The following is a 19788-nucleotide window of genomic DNA, read 5'->3' on the forward strand; positions in this document are numbered from 1 at the left end:
TGAATCAGTTCTTTAACAGATTCAGTCCTGCCCCCACTCCCCTGACCCCCCAGACCAGAAGCAACGCTCCCCCCTCGTTCTCCTCCTCCTCCTCTTCCTCCCCCTTTTCCACCGGTCTCTGCATTACTGTCGATCAGGTGATAAAACAGCTAAAGAAGATCGAGGCAAGGAAGGCTACCGGTCCAGACGGCCTCAGCTCCAGACTACTGAGAGAGTGTGCGGATCAGCTTGGTAAAGTGATTCTGCATATTTTCAACCTCAGCCTCAGTCTGCAGAAGGTCCCCACCTTGTGGAAAACTTCCTGCGTGGTCCCACTTCCTAAGACTGCGTACCCCAGGGAGCCAAACCACTTCAGGCCGGTAGCATTAACCTCTCACCTGATCAAGACATTGGAGAGAATCATCCTCAATCACCTCAGCCCCCTGATGAATGCAGAGCTGGACCCTCTGCAGTTCGCCTATCGTCCAGGCATTGGTGTGGAAGATGCTACCACCTACCTGATGCACAGGTCTCTTTCACACCTGGAGAACGCGGGAAGCACGCTGAGAATGATGTTTTTTGACCTCTCCAGTGCGTTCAACACCATTCAGCCGGTTCTACTGAGAGGGAAACTGGAAGAGGCTGGAGTAAGGAACCACCTAGCCGCATGGATCATCGACTTCCTCACTGACAGACCACAATATGTGAGACTCCAGGACTGTACGTCTGATGTGGTAGCTTGCAGCACGGGGGCCCCACAAGGCACAGTGCTCTCTCCACTCCTCTTCTCCCTCTACACATCGGACTTTAAACATAATACAGACACCTGCCACCTCCAGAAGTTCTCTGACCACACCGCTATTGTTGGACGAGTGACGGACGGGAACGACCTGGAGTACAGGGGAGTCATCACAGCCTTTGTTGACTGGTGTAGGCAAAACCACCTCTACATCAACACCAGTAAGACAAAGGAAATGGTCATCGATTTTCGGAGGAATCCTCAACAGACCACTCAGGTGAACATCCAGGGTACAGACATTGAAATCGTGGAGAATTTTAAGTACCTGGGTGTTCACCTCAACAACAAACTAGACTGGTCCACAAACATAGATGCCCTATACAAAAGGGGCCAGAGCCGCCTCTACCTACTGAGGAGTCTACGGTCCTTTGGAGTGTGCAGGACACTGCTGAGGACTTTCTACGACACTGTGGTGGCATCTACAGTGTTTTATGCAGTGCTTTGTTGGGGATGCGGGAGCACGGAGAGGGAAAGAAACAGGCTGAATAAGCTGGTCAGGAGGGCCAGCTCTGTTCTGGGCTGTCCTTTGGACTCTGTGGAGGAAGTGGGAGAGCGGAGGATGCTGACCAGGATGATGTCCATCAAGGACAGCACCTCCCACCCCCTGCATGAGTCTGTGGAGTCCCTCCGAAGCTCTTTTAGCAATAGACTGCGGCACCCTCATTGCAAGAAGGAGCGCTTCCGCAGATCCTTCCTCCCATCAGCTGTCAGGCTCTTTAACAAAAAAATGGCTGAGTGTTAAGACCTACCGTATGCATGCATGTACATTTATGTGTATGTATGTATATATGTGCTAAGCAACACGCCTTTTTAATTATATATTTATTCATGTATTTATTTCTTGACCTACTTATTACCTATCTATTTATGTCTAAAATGCCTTTCCTATTCCTGCATCCTCACCCTCTTGCCACTGGAACAACGAAATTTCCCGAATACGGGATGAATAAAGTTATCCAACAATCCATCATTCCATCCTGCCTGAAATCTGCAACCATTATCCCTGTCCCCAAAAAGCCAACCATTGACAGCATGAATGATTATAGGCCTGTTGCTCTCACGCCTGTGATCACGAAGTGCTTTGAAAAGTTGATAGCCCGCCATATCAGGAATACAATCTCTCCCTCAGTTGACCCTCACCAGTTTGCTTATAGAGCTAACAGGTCCACTGAGGATGCTATCACCATTGCTCTACATACAGCATTGAGCCACCTGGAACACCATGGGAATTACGTGAGGATGCTTTTCATTGACTATAGCTCAGCCTTCAACACCATGAAACCGGACATTCTGACTGACAAACTCCCACCTCGGACTATTTTCCTCCATCTGCTGTTGGATAAAGAACTTCCTAACCAACCGACCACAAACTGTTAGACTTAGTTCCCACCTTTCTTCCTCCATTACACTGAGCACTGGCTCCCCTCAAGGCTGTGTACTGAGTCCTCTTCTGTACTCCCTGTATACTTATGACTGTACACCAACCCACCAGTCTAACTACATCATCAAATTTGCTGATGACACCACTGTGGTCGGACTCATCTCAGAAGGGGATGAGGCGGCCGATAGAGACGAGGTCAACAAACTGTCTTCGTGGTGCTCGATGAACAACCTCACACTGAACAAAACAAAAACTAAAGAAATAATCCTGGACTTCCGCAAACAGAGCACAGATCTGGCCCCACTCCTCATAAATGGAGTTCGTGTAGACAGGGTCCAGTCCTTTAAATTCCTGGGGGTCCACGTCACGGACAAGCTCTCCTGGTCCACAAACACCACAGCAGTAGTGAAGAAGGCCCAGAAACGACTCCATTTCCTGAGGGTACTCAGGAGGAACAACTTGGACACTAAGCTTCTGGTAACCTTCTATAAAGCCACTGTGGAGAGCATCCTGGCATACGGCATCACAGTGTGGTACGCTGGAAGCACGGCAGCAGACAAAAAGGCCATGCAGAGAGTGATCAACACTGCCCAGAGGATCGTCGGCTGCTCTCTGCCCTCACTGGAAGATATTGCCAGCCCTCGTTACCTCAGCAGAGCCGGGAACATTGTTGGGGACCCGGACCACCCTGGTCACGACCTGTTCCAGCTGCTTCCCTCTGGCAGGCGCTACCGGTCTCACAAAGCACGGACAAAGAGGCTTAAGGACACCTTATTTCCCACAGCCATCAGGACTCTGAATTGCAGTAGCACGACACACAATCCCCTCTGTGTAACAACTTCGGGGTGAGGAAACATGAAGGACGTTGGGCGGCGAGCTGCCTCCTGCTGGCTGACTGTAGGTAAGTAGGCAGACAGTGGGAGGTAAGTGATCCATTTTATTCTTTGTTGGCATCGGTGAGGCAAACCTTTTCGCAGTCGTCGGGAGTTGGTTGCGCTCGGGTGGTGATGCGATGTATCCATCACGGCAGAATGGCAGCAAGTCTGAAACTATCACTTGGTTGGGCTCTTGCCTGAGAAAAGCGCACTTTGTGGAGAAGCACTTTCAATTTCGTCATACGCAGCTGGGTATGATGACAATCAGGCTTTTGTCTAGTCAATGATGATGACAAGCCTAAGTCTGATTTTTATTTTTTTTATTTTATATATATATATATATATATGTATATATATATATATATAGGTATGTATATATGTAAATATATGTATATGTATATATGTATATATGTATATATATGTATGTATATATATGTATATATATGTATATATATATATATATATATATATATATGTATATATATATATATTCCACAATGCTAAATTTTTGAACTGGATGCTTATACACAAATATGATTGATACTAATTTGATTATCACATAACTTTAAAAAAAATCTACGCTATTGAGGATGATAGGCGTCCAATCATGTTTTTTTCAATGATGAGTAGATGTTAACAAGTGACCCAAAAATGCAACAAAATTAATAGGAAGTGAATCCGTGTTTCTCTCAGCAATGAGAGAAAGAAGTTCCACATAATTTCCTTTGCAGCGCTTTCATCGTGTCCCCGAAATGAAAGTTTACAGAGTCTATCAAACCTTTTAAGATTTCCCGATTCTTCTTTACTTTTTCGTTGTGGCGCTCCGTTTCCCTGCGTCCTTGCTCGCTGAACTAGGGTTTCCCAAAAAGTTTTGGAGCGCTGAAATGTGATTGGTTAAATGCTTCAATATGAAAACACATCTGGAAGCAGTGCGACCAGGGGGAAAAGCAATGAAAGTCAATACAGTTAGTATGATGGCGACCACACTAAATTGGTGCTGGCCGTCATTTCGGCTGTATTTACAAAAGAAATCCTGCCGCTAAATGTTGGCGTCAACAGAGCATTCAAAGCTAGACTGTGAACTATGTATATATATTATATATAATAACTCGGAGCTTGCCTTCATTCCCGGAGGCTTAAGAACTACAACCGCGGGACCCAGCGTTTTGGAAGACTCATTTGGGCAATTGTTTAATTCGGACATAGAAAATGAGGACTTTGATGGATTTGTGGGTGATGATGACGTGAGTAAGTTGTAAAATGTCTAAATAAAGTACAACCGAACTTTTTTTAGCATGTGGGTGTTGCGCGCAAGAACTCTTTATCCCAGCAGTCACTGCGCAGTACTTTATCTACGGGAAAATAGTAGAGTCGGGCTGCTTGCCGTAGTTAGTTGTATATATATATACATAGTTCACAGTCTAGCTTTGAATGCTCTGTTGACACCAACATTTAGCGGCAGGATTTCTTTTGTAAATACAGCCGAAATGACGGCCAGCACCAAATTAGGGTGGTTGCCATCATACTAACTGTATTGAAGAACTGGGTGTATTAAGAACTTTATATCCCAGCAGTCACTGCGCAGTACTTTATCTACGGGAAAATACCGTAATTACTCGAATATAACGCGCACTCGAAAATAACACGCAGGTAATTTTGGGCCAAAAATATCTGGAAAAACGCAGTAATCGAATATAGTGCGCACCTAAAATTTCCCGCTGACGAAAATCAGAAATCTTACCTTTTTTTCTTCGTTTCACGATTGTTTTGTTCAAACAAATTTATTCATTAGAATCCTTCAAATGAAGAGTTCCTCTCTCTCTTTGTCTGTCCTCTTGTTATGATCGCGCCGCGTCGCTGGGTCGTCGCAGCGCGATCGGGGGCATCTGTTACGGTCGCGCCGCGTTGTGCGACGCGACCGTGGATGTAGGTAGACCCAAATGCAGGAAGCAGGAGAGGACGAGGCATTCAGCGTGATACGGAGTCCTTTAATGAATCAACCAAGGCGTGGAAACATACGTGGCCGCATGCGGCGCGCATACGGACAGAGGCAACAGAATAACGACAGCTAGCGACCGCTAGCAAACGCTAACAACAGTCAATGATAGTCAACGATAGTGAACGATCCGGCGACGTGTGATGACGCGTCGCTACTTAAATACAGGAAATGAAAGCAATCAATGGATTGGCTACAGCCGGTATGCGTCAACGGCAACCCAGGAGGGCCAAAAGGGCCACTCCTATCAACGTCCACGCTTCCTTCATCCACTTCCTCTTCCTCCCACAACACATCATCCGATTGGCTTTACGAGATGACGTAAAATCCGTGCGTCGGCTCTACGAGATGACGTAAAATCCGTGCGTCAAAGTGAGTTTGACAATGCTTTTTTCGATCGAAAATTTGTAATTTATTTTAGTTATTGATTATAACACGCACCCCCAACTATTGGAATTAATTATATAGCAAAAATCTGCGTGTTATATTCGAGTAATTACGGTAGTAGAGTCGGGGGCTGGTTTCCGTAGTTGTCCTATTGACTGATTTATTTTATTTTATCGTGATAACAATTTTAGTATTGGTCCATATATAAAGCGCACTGGATTATACGGCGCCCTGTCTATTTTGGGTGAAAATTTTTGACTTTTATGCGCGCCTTATAGGCGTGAAAATACGGTACCTTCCGATGTTAGACTTATTTGCCAGTGCAAAACTAGCAGTAGCTGATCCACGCCCACAGTATGGACAGGCACAATGTGACATCACACAATTTCAATTCTGCTTGCTTCCACAGTGGTTTAACTTTGAATTATTATTTTTTTTATAGCAGGAACTATTACTCTTGGATAAAAAAAAATACAGACATAACAGATTTAAACTACTTCCCAAATGATCACTGAGGTCCTACCTTTTTTGGAATACCATTAAGGTTCTTCCCGGTGGCAACAGTCATGACAGAGTTATCTGGAGGCTTTCCCAGAAGTGACATGCTGTAAAAGAACATAATTAATGAACACACAAAATAACACTAATGTTCTTACATAGTCTATGGAGTTCTACCTTAGCAGTGGGCAGCTGAAGCAGGATAGCCAGAGAATGTCTGTGGTGTTCATGGGAGGAGGGAGCTGAGCTAAACAGGCTAAAAACTACAGCGAAAAGAGCTCATTTATGCTTAACTCACATATACTGTATGGCAAAATAAAAGTATGTCAAGTCTGTTCTCTGACCTGTATGATGACTAGACTGAGCTGGCACTGTAGCAGAAAAAGAAAACACTTCCGAATGCCGTATGTTGTATGTCTTGCCTGCAAAAAAAACAACAACAAAGAATCAAACTCTAACCAAAGCCACTGCAGTAAAAATAAATTGAATGTATTTGCATACTAAATTATTACCAGCTAATAATTATGTGTGTGTGAGGGTAGTTATGTGTGTTGAACCTGCTCTATGAGCTTGGTCATGCTGACACTTTCCCCTTGGTGAAAGGTCACAGCACAGCCAAGACAGTTAAGTTGTCCAGAAAGTCTCAAAGGAGAAATAACTTCAGTGCATCTGTTGAATGCACCCTTGGTGGCATAACTCAATGTCTCCCATGAACATTGGGACGGGTACAGTGGATCTAGAGCGATACTGTCACAGGGAAAGCACACATGGTAAAGACCATTAAATAATTGGTAACGTCATAAAAATGCATGAGGTTCAGTTATTGTGTTTCTATATGGTTTTTATCATATAGAAAATTAGTACAGGTGTAGCAATTTTTTATTATTTGTCAATTTCTCTCAAGTAGGCATGATCCAACATTCCATTTTAAACATGCTATATTCCACAATTTAAAAAGTCATGGTATCAGATAGTAAGAAAGCTAACCAAATCGGTATTAAGCTATTTTTGGAGTCTTTATTCTGCAGCCTGGAAAATGTTTGAACTACCGTATTCACGCGCATAAAAGCCGCCCGCGGGTATAAGTCGCACCCTTAAAATTGTGTTGAAATTGTTGAATTTGACAATTTCTCGCATATAAGCCACCCCCTGATTCCCAATTTTCAGCTCTGTATTCATGGTTTTAATAGGGAGTACAATTGTGTTACTTTGAAGTGAAAATTTTAAGAAAAATCATTACACGTGATATTTCTGAGATACTGTATGAATCAAAAGCACATTATGAGGGTCAATATCATAAGATAGTTAATATGGTTGTCTTTGTAAATGCAAAATATGAAATTACTCAGTTTGAAAAAAGAAATACGTCTATTTTGATGAGAACCTGATGCTTTCTAATTACAGAAATTACAATTATCTTACCAGAAGTTTTAATATGCTGTGGCAGCCATATTGCTTCTACAGTGGTACCTCGACATACGATTGCCCCGACATACGAGCAATTTGAGAAAATTAGTACAGGTGTAGCAATTTTTAATTATTTGTCAATTTCTCTCAAGTAAGCATGATCCAACGTTCCATTTTAAACGTGCTATATACTACAATTTAAAAAGTCATGGTATCAGATAGTAAGAAAGCTAACCAAATCGGTATTAAGCTATTTACGAGTAACATTTTGGGCAAATATTTATCTTGAGATATGAGACAAATTTTGATAGACGAGCATACAGCGGATGCGAGAGGCTGCTCATAAGAACATCATGGGCACTGTCATTCTGGTCTCAACTCCCTCGTGTAATGTCTCTCTGGTCGCAACTCCCTCGTGTAATGTCTCTCAGGTCGCAACTCCATCGTGTAATGTCTCTCAGGTCGCAACTCCCTCGTGTAATGTCTCTCAGGTCGCAACTCCCTCGTGTAATGTCTCTACGAGCACTGGGCGGAGCGTTGCATTTTTTCAGTGTTTTTCCGTTAGTCAGTGCGAATGGTGTATATACTACATCTCGTTGGCAAGTCGTCGTACGTTATCCTATTGTGAGAACATTTGTGTGCATCATTTTTGGAATATTTTGAAGGGAATACAAAAGCAAACAATCTTCGTTAGGTTGCATCAGTAAGTCAGGGTGGAGGTGGGGCTAACAGAGCCAGGGAGAAAAAAAGTATCAAAATGTAAAACAAAATTCGAATTACCGTATTATGCTGTTTAATATACCCGGGTATATTAAATGATTTTTGCTTTTTTGAGCCTCCCTTTTGTGCGCCATTTAATATACCCCTGCCGTTTAATTATATAGTACAGTGGTACCTCGAGATACGAGCTTAATCCGTTCCGGAACTGAGCTCGTATGACGAGATTCTCGTAACTCGAGCGGACGTTTTCCATTGAAATGAATGGAAAACAAATTAATTCGTTCCAGCCCTCTGAAAAAACACCAAAAACAGGATATTGGATTGGAAAAAATGTTTTATTTCTTCTAATTCGCCATTTATTAACAAAGTAACACATAAGTAGTGGTTTAATAGTAATAAAATGTGTTCAATCTAACTAAAATTGGGAAGATTTCGCCGACGGGAGACAGAGACGTTTGGTGGCGTGGGGGGGTGGGGTTCGTTTTTTTTCCACGACAACGCACTTGTAAACGGAACAAACAAATTTAAATTAACTTGGATTAATATATACAGACACTCAAACATACGTTTAATGTAACTTTACACAAAACTGAATTCTAATTTTGTTGTAATCTTTTGTTACCTTCGTTTTCCGGGTTGGCGGTTTGCCACGGCTCCACCCTCACGTTCGCTATCGATGGACTGTTTGCTGTTGTATTGCCTTCAAAGTATTCCCAAAATGATGCACACAAATGTCCTCACAATAGGATAACGCACGACCACTTGCCAACGAGAAATAGTCTTTAAAGAACGATCGCGGGAGCTTCTTTCCTTAGAAAGAATAACAGGAAATACAATAGTTGAGCTTACCCACGTATTGATTGTGGGTAATGAAGTTTTATTCTGAGAAAGGTTGCCATTGCCTATGGGTGTTGTGTGCACGAGTATACTTCATTACCCAGAAAGCCCTCTTTTTGCCCGCGCATGCGCGTTGTGCGTTTCCTGGTCTTAGGAGAAACTCGTCTGAATTAATCGTTCCGTGCTCGTAGATATTGTTATACACAAAAGATATGCAAAAAAGACCTGGCTTGGTCGCATCACGAAATTTTGATCGCAACACGGGCGAATTATTCGATCGAAATTTCCGCCGTAAGACGAGAATTTTGTATGACGAGCGGTCGTATGACGAGCTAGAGCTGCCACTGGAACACGGATTAGTTCATCCAGGGAGTTGCCCAGACCGCGATGGTAGCGTTCGGTCATTAAGGCCGGACAGCGGACCCATAGGTGTTCAGACGACTGTTTCCTCGTCGAACAGGCGGCAGCGATCCGAGTCGGATTTTCCCATAAGGTGGAGCCAACGGCGGAGCAGGGGGTGGTGTCCACTGCGGAAACCAATCAGGTCTGTGCGGTCTCCTTTCGATAGGGCAAGTTCTTCCTCTGTGACTTTCGTAGTGTAGGTCTGCAAAAGGCGGGGGTGGGAGAGGGGGGGAGCGATCTTCACGTTGGATGATGGCGCGTCTTGTGGCTGCGTCCGGGGAGGTATGGGTTTGGTCATCTGACGAGTCAAATTTAGCTAGGGCATCGGCCAGGTCGTTACCACATATGTTGCAGTGGCCCGGGATCCACAGTAGCTGTAGTCGCTAAGGCGGAGGGAGCTTGTTGTTGCTGAAAGTGGTTCGCAGCTCGTGTAGAATGGCGAGCCTTCGTTCGACAGTCAGTTCCGTCCGCTTTTTCCTACTCACTGTGCTGGAAGTAGACGCAATGTGGTCTCTGAAAGCTTGCTGCTTGTGCTTTCCATATTGAATGAATGACTGCACAAAATCACTTATATCGTATTTACCTGGGTATTTTAAATGGGGGGTATATTAAACAGCAAAATACGGTAGATTGTACTGTTAAATTCGTGAATTTGGGTAAGGTACCAAAATCTCTTGCACTTAAAGTGCAGCCTTTATTTTGTTTACTAATGAAACAGATTAAGGTTAATCCTGTTACATGACCTACTTAAACCTAATACAGGTACAGTCTGCAAAACGTTGATGCACCCCGTCACATGCGTAGTGGATGTTACCTTCCTGTTTGTGCGCCATTTAATATAACCCTGCCGTTTAATATACCCTTGCCGTTTAATATACCCGGGTATATTAAATGGGGGGTATATTAAACAGCATATTACGGTAAATTTAGTGTAATGTTAGATTAAACTTATTTTTGAGTGTCTGCATCGTAATCCAAGTTCATTTAAATGTGTTTGTTATGTTACGAGCATGTTGCCGTGCAAAAAGTCTCCCCACTCTCTCCCCTCTGTGAAATCCATCTAATTTTAGTACTATTAAACACATTTTAGTACTATTAAACCACTAGTTATTTGTTACTTTGTTAATAGATGGAGATTTAGAACAAATAAAAATGTTTTTCCAATCCAATATCCTGTTTTGGGTGTTTTTTCAGAGGGTTGGAACGAATTAATCTGTTTTTAGTTCATTTCTATGGGAAACGTTCATTTGTGTTACTTGTAAATCGACATACGAGCTCAGGCCCGGAATGAATTAAGATCGTATCTCGAGGTACCACTGTATTATCAAAATATCTCAATTATTTCGATGGCTCATATTACTCCAATAGTTTTCACTTTCGAACAAGAAATAAAATGAAAAAAAATCTAAGTGGAATTTTGTTTTATTTCAAAATCAAGGCTACTCGCGCCTGGCCAGTCAGAACATGTTTAACTACGGTTAGACGGCAGCGCCCTAGGTAATATGGCCGCGCCCCGACCTATGTAAGATGGCCGTGTCCGAGCCAGCAGTGATACATTCGTTTTTTTCTTGAATTTCATTCATAGACGTCAAAATTAATTTTGTTTAGCGTCTCATCTGTTTATCTTTTTTCAATTTTGAAATAAATGACCGTATCGGCCGCATTGTCTTGCGTCATGACGTCACTGCACCATGGCGTCATGACGTCACCGTGTCATGGCGTCGTCAACCTGCAGTTTTGTGCATTTCGTGTTTTTATGCGCATATAAGCTGAAACCTCGATTCAGTCATCAAGTTTTTGTCTGACAAAAGCGGCTTATATGCGAGTAAATACGGTAGACTTAACAAGTGGCGTGCCTTTGAAGTTAACAAAGATCAGTGGGATAAGAAGAATGGGGGTCTTAACTATAGACAAGCCAAATTGATGCATTTTTTACCCTTTTGGTTGTACATGATTTAATTACGTGCTGCCTTGTGGTGTAGAGGCTCACTCGCCTGACTTCGGTGCGGGCAGGAGCGGGCTTGATTCTCGCTGGTGGCGATATGATTGAGAGTGCGAATGATTGTTGGTGTCTCAGTGTGCCCTGACTGGCGAACAGTCAAGGGCAGGGGTGTCAAACCGGTCCTCAAAGGGGTGCAGGTTTTCATTCCAACTCAACAAGAGGATACCTTTTGCAAGTTTAATCAGTTAATTAAAGTCAGGTGCAACTTATTTTAGAAGACACCTGATTGGTTAAAATGTCAGCACTGGATTGGTTGGAACAAAGACCAGGACCCACTGCGGCCCTCGGCGGAATCGGTTTGACACATGTGGTCGAGGGTGTGGTCTGCCTTTCGCCCGAAGTCAGCTGTGTTAGGCTCCAGCAAACCCTGCATCCCTTTCGAGGATGTGCTGTATGGAAGATGAAGGAATGTTTTAATTTCACCCCTATAGGGCTCACCGACTTAAAGGGCGCAGTTGCGGGTGAGATTTCTGTTTTTTGCCCATACACGAGGTGCTTGGGCTTAATGGGCGCAACATGACGGTAGTGCTAGCATGACATACGCTAGCATCCATGCTATGCATTGCATAAATAAGGACAATTTTCTATATATTTTTACATTCTTAATGTAGTTTTAGGTTGCACTCGCCCTGGCGCACAACATGCTGTGTTGTTTCTTAAGACTAGCATAGTTGGAGTGTGTGATCCTGCTAATAACAATTGGTGATACAAAATTGAAATGCAAATAGAAAAATTGTCAATGAAATAAGATTTTGTGGTATAAAGACAATGGAGTATTATCTATTGATGACATTTGCCAAGCAACATTTTAGATAAAGAACTAAAAGGTGTATATAAAGATAATATTGGAAAGGAAAGGATATGAGAGGAATGTCACGCTGTGACTGGCCATCATAGTCTATACATTCCAAAATGCCTTCTGAATCTCAAAACAAAAGTGATAGTCTGCTGTCATGGGATGAAGAAATTAAAATAACTACATTTGGAAATTATAATAGAATTGAAAATAAAAAGAATTGATTGTTAATTAAGTTAGAGGTGGATAATTAATAAATCTAATTTAATGCACGTGGATGCCACAGGGTCATATTTTTTAGAGGTTTGTGTAGTTATTTCAATCAGATAAAGTAAACATTCCCTAATTGCGATGATTTATTTCAAAATCAAGGCTACTTGCGTCTGGCCAGTCAGAGCATGTTTAACTCGGTTTAGATGGCAGCGCCCTAGGTAAGAGGGCTGTGCGTAAACATGAGTTTTTTTCACGTTTTATACGTACGTTTTTTTCTCCTGAATTTCATTCATAGACGTCAAAATAAATTTTGTTTATCGTTTTATCTGTTTATCATTTCTCTATATTTAAATAAATGACCGTATGAGGGGCAGTCGCTTGCGTCAAGACGTCACGGCACCATTTTGTCGTGACGTCATTGTGCCATGGCGTCGCAGTTTCGTGCTTGAGCAACAGGAAAGCATCGTATACATAAAGTGAGCTGCCCTTCAAGGCCTTGGACAGACAGGAACTATTTTCATTGTGAGTACAGTATTTAAAGTACCGTATTTTCTCGCATATACACTGTGTTTGTCGCTCAAAAAATGATGACTGAATCAAGGGTACAGCTTCTATGCGGACAAATGAGATTTGAGCTGCACGAAACTGCCAGGTGACAGACGAAACACCATAAGACAAAGCGGACGATACGGCACGCCACTTGTTAAGTCTACCGTATTTACTCGCATATAAGCCGCTTTTGTCAGACAAAAACTTGATGACTGAATCGAGTTTTCGGCTTATATGCGCATAAAAACACGAAATGCACAAAACTGCAGGTTGACGACGCCATGACACAGTGACGTCATGACGCCATGGTGCAGTGACGTCATGACGCAAGACAATGCGGCCAATACGGTCATTTATTTCAAAATTGAAAAAAGATAAACAGATAAAACGGTAAACAAAATTAATTTTGACGTCTTTGAATGAAATTCAAGAAAAAAATAAACCGTATCTCTCATAAAATGTGAAGAAACACACTTGTGCCTGTCATTGCTAGCTCAGGGCCCCGCCTTCTTACCTAGGGATGACAAACTAGACCGCTACGAACACACTTCCTGATTGTACTGCTCACATGACTTCCTATTTGTCTACGAGGAGGCAACACCCTATTGGAATGTGCAATCCAGCAGACGATCCTTTCGATTCATACAGAATCTCAGAAATACGCACAATGATTTTTCTTAAGATCTTCCCGTCACATTTGTACCCTCTATTAAAACCATGAATGTGGAGGTGAAAATTGTGAATCAGGGGCATCTTGTACAAGGAAAATTGTAAAAAAAAAAAAATCCAAGATGGCGCTGTCAGGCAGCAGCCGGGGCAGTAGCTCTGTCCACTCTTAATTGTTTTTTGTGTTTTACAGCCTTTCTATCTTTTTTATTACATTTAAATATTTCTTAATAAATTCCTTTTTACTTTCCTTTGTAATTTATACTTTTTACTTTAATGTTTTTACAACTTTCTTTGTTCTGTTAGCCTGAATTCTTTCTACTACTTCTTTTTTGGAACCATTCAGCTATGCCGATGCTGTCATACACATGGGATTAGCTGTGAACAATACGCAGTAGAAGGAGCAACACATCAATGCCGCTGGAAATCCCGAGCTGGACAAAAGTGCCGGGAGAAGAAGCGACACTTCAGACCAACCATTCCATCTATTATTATGGGGAAAGTGAGATCCCTCCCTGATAAGATGGAAGAGCTGTCGGCGCTTACCAGGCCAGAAACGGAGTCGAGGGGTTATACTCTGCTACTGTTGATTCTTCAGCTCCAGACTACTGAGGGACTGTGCGGATAAGCCTGGAAGAGTGACTCTGCATATTTTCAGCCTCGATCACAGTCTGCAGAAGTTTCCCATCTTGTGGAAGACTTCCTGTGTGTGGTTCCAGTTTTATCCAACTCTACAACGTCTTTTTCTTGTGTCTGTATCCTTTTTTTGCTACCACAACCAAGATGGCGCTGCTCTTGCTTGTTTTGTGTTTTTGCTGCTTTTCTGTCTTTTTTGATTGCATTTTGGTATTTCTTAATGATTTCTCATATACAGACACTCCTCAACTTACGAACGCAATTGGTTCCGAGCGATTGTTCATAAGTTGAATTTGTTTGTAAGTTGATTTAGTGCTATATTTTGTATTATAATTTATGTTTAAGGCCTATATAAGTATATTGAAGGTTTATACAAGTGCATTTGTATGTTTAAGGCTTGTATAAGTAACACGCATTGGTTTGTACTGAAAAAAAAAACATTTAATAAAATGGAGAGAATATGTACAGTACTGTAGAGAGAGAGATAGATTTATGTATTAGAAACTGGCCAAAAGAAGCGACCTAATGACGATTGCAGTTTTCTTCTTTTTTTCATCATAAATGATGCAGTAGCACTGTATGGCATCATTCAATTGATTTGCAAACTTTGTGCAACGTTCAATATTTGGGTCCTGCTGCTCGATCTTTCTGTTTATAAATGGTACTGAATGTGCAACGCTCACCACTTTCTGACGCGCATCAAGCTTCGTTATTATTGCCACTCGTTTCAAATGAAATGGCTTGCCTCTTCCTTGCAACTCCCTCAATAGAAGCCTTTAGCTTTTTACCAACCATATTCAATATTGGATGCATGAGATATTTAATGATACAAATGAAAAAGGTTCTTTGCACACTGGAGATACATTCACGCACTTCCGCATTGCAACGAAGAAGGTAGATGCTGGGTGAGTGAGCTCTCACAGCGCCAGGCGTTGGTATTAGAGGCGGAAAGAAGTACTACTCCGAAAAAGACGCGAAATACAAAATTGGACTTGCGAACATTTTTGGACTTAAACGCAATTTGCAGACATGTTCGTATGTACCGTTGTTCGTAAGTTGAATGTTCGTAAGTAGGGGAGCGTCTGTACTTTGATTTGTACTTTGTGCTTTTTGCTTTGTTGTTCTGCAACTTGGCCCCACCCGTCACATGGCTTGGTTTCTTTGAACTAGTCCTAGACGTCTTTGGAGCCGTTCAGCCGTGCCTTCGCTGTCATGTACACAGGATCAGCTGTAAGCAGTGGACGATAGTGCCGGGAGAAGAAGCAATGCTCCAGACTGAGCATTCCATCATTGTTATGGAAGAGAGATCTCTCCCTGGTCAGATGGAGAAACTGCCGGTGATTTGAAGCCCCCCACCGGCCTCTCTGCTGCTGCTGATTAGGTGATAGGACAGCTTAGGAGGATCTAGGCAAGGAAGACGATCTTTAAAACCTCCAGACTACTGAGGGACTGTGTGGTAACCTCAGTCTCAGTCTGCAGAAGGTCCCCACCTTCTGGACTTCTTGTGTGGCTTCAGTTTCTTACCTAGGTCTATAATGTCTTGTGTCTTGTGTCTGTCTTGCTACTGCAACCAAGAAATTTCCCGAATACGGGATGGAAAAAAGTTCTAACCTAACCTAACCTAAAATTCAACGATTTTAAGGCAATTTTAAGGGCACGGCTTATACGCGGAGACGGCTAATATGCGAGCAAATACGGACGGTACAGTCGTTCCTCTACTTACAAAATGAATTGGTTCCAAGAGTTTTTGTGACTTGAAAATTTCGTATGTAGAGGTGTGCTTTATATGTGAATTCTCTAATTCGTTTCATGGTCCTCACACAACTACCAACTAAACCCTTTAAAATTGGTCATAGTGTCCCAATTTTGCATGAAAGATGTGAGAAAACACACAAAAATGAGAGAAAATTGTAAGGAAATTATTTATTAATGTCTTAAAATAAATAATGCATATGAAAGTGTGCCCTGCGGCGCTGAAATATCTCCCCCTGCGGGCGTTAGATGCAATACCCCGTTCTACCAGGGCCGAAAGCCTTCTACTTTGTAGTACATTTTAGACTTTTACTTTGTGCCCTGTGTGTTGTAAGATAAGATGACAAAGTCGCTTTGCAATTGCTTGTTCATATTGTATCAGTTTTTGTAAGTTATAAAAACATCATTGTCATACAAACTTTGCCCTACAGATGTTTGACATGTCAACGCAAATACTCAACTGTCTGACACTGATGATGTTTGACATGTCAGCACAAATACTCAACTGTCTGACACTGATTAATCAAACTTTTCCCTGCAGATGACTAAACGTATCAGTCTAAAGTCTTGCCAACAACTGTCTGTTTTCACGTATAAATATGACTCACCCACTGTTCATTCTGAGCGTTGCAAGGACAACAGGCTGTGCGTCCACAACAGTTAGCGCTCTCTCCCCATTTCTGCAGTCTGGTAATAAACTTATTTCCTTCAAATTGGTCTCACTCTTTCTGTGCCTGCTCCTGAAGCTGTTTTACAGACCCAACAAACTTTGGTGCCGAAGCCTGGGGCCCAACAAGCCAACAATTGCCGGAGCGGCGACGGAGTGCGACGAAGGGCAAAATAAAGACTGTCGACAGCATCCTCCATTCCTCCATTGAAAGGGTCAGCCCGACGGCCGTTCCCTTGCCGCCCCGGTGATCTGGTGACGGGTCCCCCCGGACCAGGGCAGGTTCAGAACGAGAAAAGCGTGAGTTCACCCTTTGATTTCTGTCTCCATGAAGTGTGATAATTTGAATGGGTATTATTACTGCGGTAGTGAATGTTTGAGGTCTCGATCGACGTAGGTAGAACATGAATGTTCAAGGTCTGGACCGACGTAGGTAGAACATGAATGTTCGAGGTCTGGACCGACGTAGGTAGAACATGAATGTTCGAGGTCTGGACCGACGTAGGTAGAACATGAATGTTCGAGGTCTGGACCGACGTAGGTAGAACATGAATGTTCGAGGTCTGGACCGGCGTAGGTAGAACATGAATGTTCGAGGTCTGGACCGACGTAGGTAGAACAAGAATAGAGTCAGGGACTCCGCTAAGAGTGTTGAGTCAGGGACTCCGCTAAGTGTTGAGTCCGGGACTCCGCTAAGAGTGTTGAGTTAGGGACTTGTGGTCTTGGTGTGTTCAGGGATATTGGGTGCATCACGAAGTATTGAGATCAATTTCGGGAAATTTAGAATAGAATTGTTGGTTAAACTATTATTAGAATAGAATTGTTGGTTAAACTATTATTAGAATAGAATTGTTGGTTAAACTATTATTAGAATAGAATTGTTGGTTAAACTATTATTAGAATAGAATTGTTGGTTAAACTATTATTAGAATATAATTGTTGGTTAAACTATTATTAGAATAGAATTGTTGGTTAAACTATTATTAGGATAGAATTGTTGTTTACTAAACTAAGTGATTAATATGGGTCGGAAAGCAACAAAGTAGATGGGTTTATTGCCAGACTGCAGAATGGAAATCGGAGAGTTGCCAGATGTGAACCGCCCCGTACGCTGATGACAGCATTACGTCACCAGCCCACACCAGATCCGGCAACTCCTACCGACCCCAAAGCTCCGGAGACTATTGGAACGGAAGAGGAACTCTACAGTCCTCAATACAAACAATACAAAGGAATTTGTGACAGATAAGATGTGTGTGAGAGGAGAAATCCTGCTTTTGCAGCGAGTCTAATCTAAAGCTCACAGTTAGCGGCTAAGAGCGTGCTTCCGTTAAACTTGATTTTAGCTATCCTTGGGTGGGTTAGCAAATATGGGGGTGATTTGCGAATTAGACATTCAGTATTAAGAATTATTTGGTTGTTAATGATATCAAACATGAAAATAACAATACAGAAATGGCATTCATCCAAATAATTAGGTAAATTGTACCTGGCTGGTTTAGATAAAATAATTGACTTAGGATAGGCATAATTTCCCTAGGACTGAAGAGCCATGGAGTGTTTTCAGTGCACGGAAGACATTCCCTGTTTTGTCCTGAGCGGGTGAAATATGCTTTGGCATGGATAATATTAATGACTATTAGAATATTACGGATTGCATAAGCATCGAACAATTGATGTCAACCAAATGATGTTGCTTTCTATTGCTTTAAAGGCATACACATTAAGATAACTTTATCTTAAAACTTACAGATTTGGCAAACAAAGAGTTAATCACAGCCAATCGCATGGCAGACGCTCATGCTGACTGACTAGGGCGACGAACGGCGGCAATTGAACTTCCAAAACAAATTTCTATTTGTAGATGTGTGGTGCGCATATCTCATATGTTAATTACCTATTTCCTTAGGGAATGATTATTGCTGATAGGACAGCAAAAGGTTGTGAGCTGGGGATGGCGGTCTCCACTGGTGATGAAAATTTGCGGACCACTGCTGTACGTGACCGGACGTTTCGTCGAAAGACGTTTGGTCCCCGGACGTTTGGTCGACTGGACGTTTGGTCGACCGGACGTTTGGTCGACCGGACGTTTGGTCGACCGGACGTTTGGTAGAATGGACGTTTGGTAGAACGGGTTCACATGCAATTGATAGATTTTAACATTGGGTAAATAGGGATTTAATGACTACTATTTAACATTGAGTGAATAGGGTTAGGGTTAAACAAATGAAAGTCTCGTGACTCAAACCTCGGGACTCGCGAACCTGGCGACCAAACGTCCGTTCTACCAAACGTCTGGTCGACCAAACGTCCGGGGACCAAATGTCTTTCGACGAAACGTCCGAGTACCCTGATGTTTGGGTAAACGACCCAAATAGAAAGACTAGTGGTTCGCGCATTAACCTTACGGTTTTAAGATCTACTAATGGAAGCCGGGTGAATACCGACCTTCCAGAGTGTGGAGTATTCATGGTGTCCTCGAGAATTCATGGGTTTTCTCCGGGTACTCCAGTTTTCTCCCACAAACCCAAATTATGGATGCTAGACTGGTTGAACACTCTAAATTCCCCTGATTATGAGTGTGAGCGTGAATGGTTGTCTGTCTCCTTGTGTTTTTGATTGGCTGGCCACCAAGATATAATCAATCGATCATATATCAAGGTGGAAAAGGATTTGGAAATTTGAAATCGATTTCCGAAATCGCCAATAAGCGCTTTTCAGGGATGGCGGCGACAAATTATGGGAAAAAATACTAATAATATTTCGTCAAATGAAATTTTTGATGAAAATGTAGCAGCAGTTCTCCAAATGTGAAACTTGACGTGGAGGAACAAATAATCTGCTCTGCGAAATGGGGAATTTGGGGGCACTGAGAAAAAAAAACAAAAAAACAAATTTGTACATCATCTTACTTGGATGATCTGGCATATTGAGTCACGGGAAGTCCTATGTATCGACAGGGGGGATGGTGGCCTTAGTACAGTGCCACTACACAACTTATAGGGTTAAGTCGGTTCCAGGGCATGCTTATCCTGTGCTCAGCATATCAGTGCAAGATATGGAATTCCAAAGAACCATTGATTTATAGTGATAAGGGCACCCAAATTGTGTTAATAAAATAATTGACGGGATTGGCAAAAGGTTCCATATTTCGTTATGAAATCACTGCGCGTACATAACGAGTTCAACCGGACAACAACATATGACAATCTTATTTGGTAGACCA

General features: G+C 42.4%; 1 protein-coding gene across 5 annotated transcripts in view; it reads right to left on the reverse strand.

Moving 5' to 3' along the window:
- Nucleotides 1-19788, reverse strand: part of tmem94 (transmembrane protein 94) — a 201013-nt gene that overhangs the window by 25016 nt on the left and 156209 nt on the right. For all 5 annotated transcript variants that reach the window (XM_077625143.1, XM_077625142.1, XM_077625141.1 and 2 more), the window contains 4 exons: nucleotides 6473-6662; nucleotides 6260-6337; nucleotides 6093-6178; nucleotides 5941-6022 (listed from right to left, as the gene is read on the reverse strand). In XM_077625143.1, coding sequence (XP_077481269.1) covers nucleotides 5941-6022; nucleotides 6093-6178; nucleotides 6260-6337; nucleotides 6473-6662 — 436 coding nt within the window. The remainder of the gene's footprint in view (nucleotides 1-5940; nucleotides 6023-6092; nucleotides 6179-6259; nucleotides 6338-6472; nucleotides 6663-19788) is intronic.

Source organism: Stigmatopora argus, chromosome 18 (genome assembly GCF_051989625.1).
Source record: "Stigmatopora argus isolate UIUO_Sarg chromosome 18, RoL_Sarg_1.0, whole genome shotgun sequence".
Classification (NCBI taxonomy): Eukaryota; Metazoa; Chordata; class Actinopteri; order Syngnathiformes; family Syngnathidae; genus Stigmatopora; species Stigmatopora argus.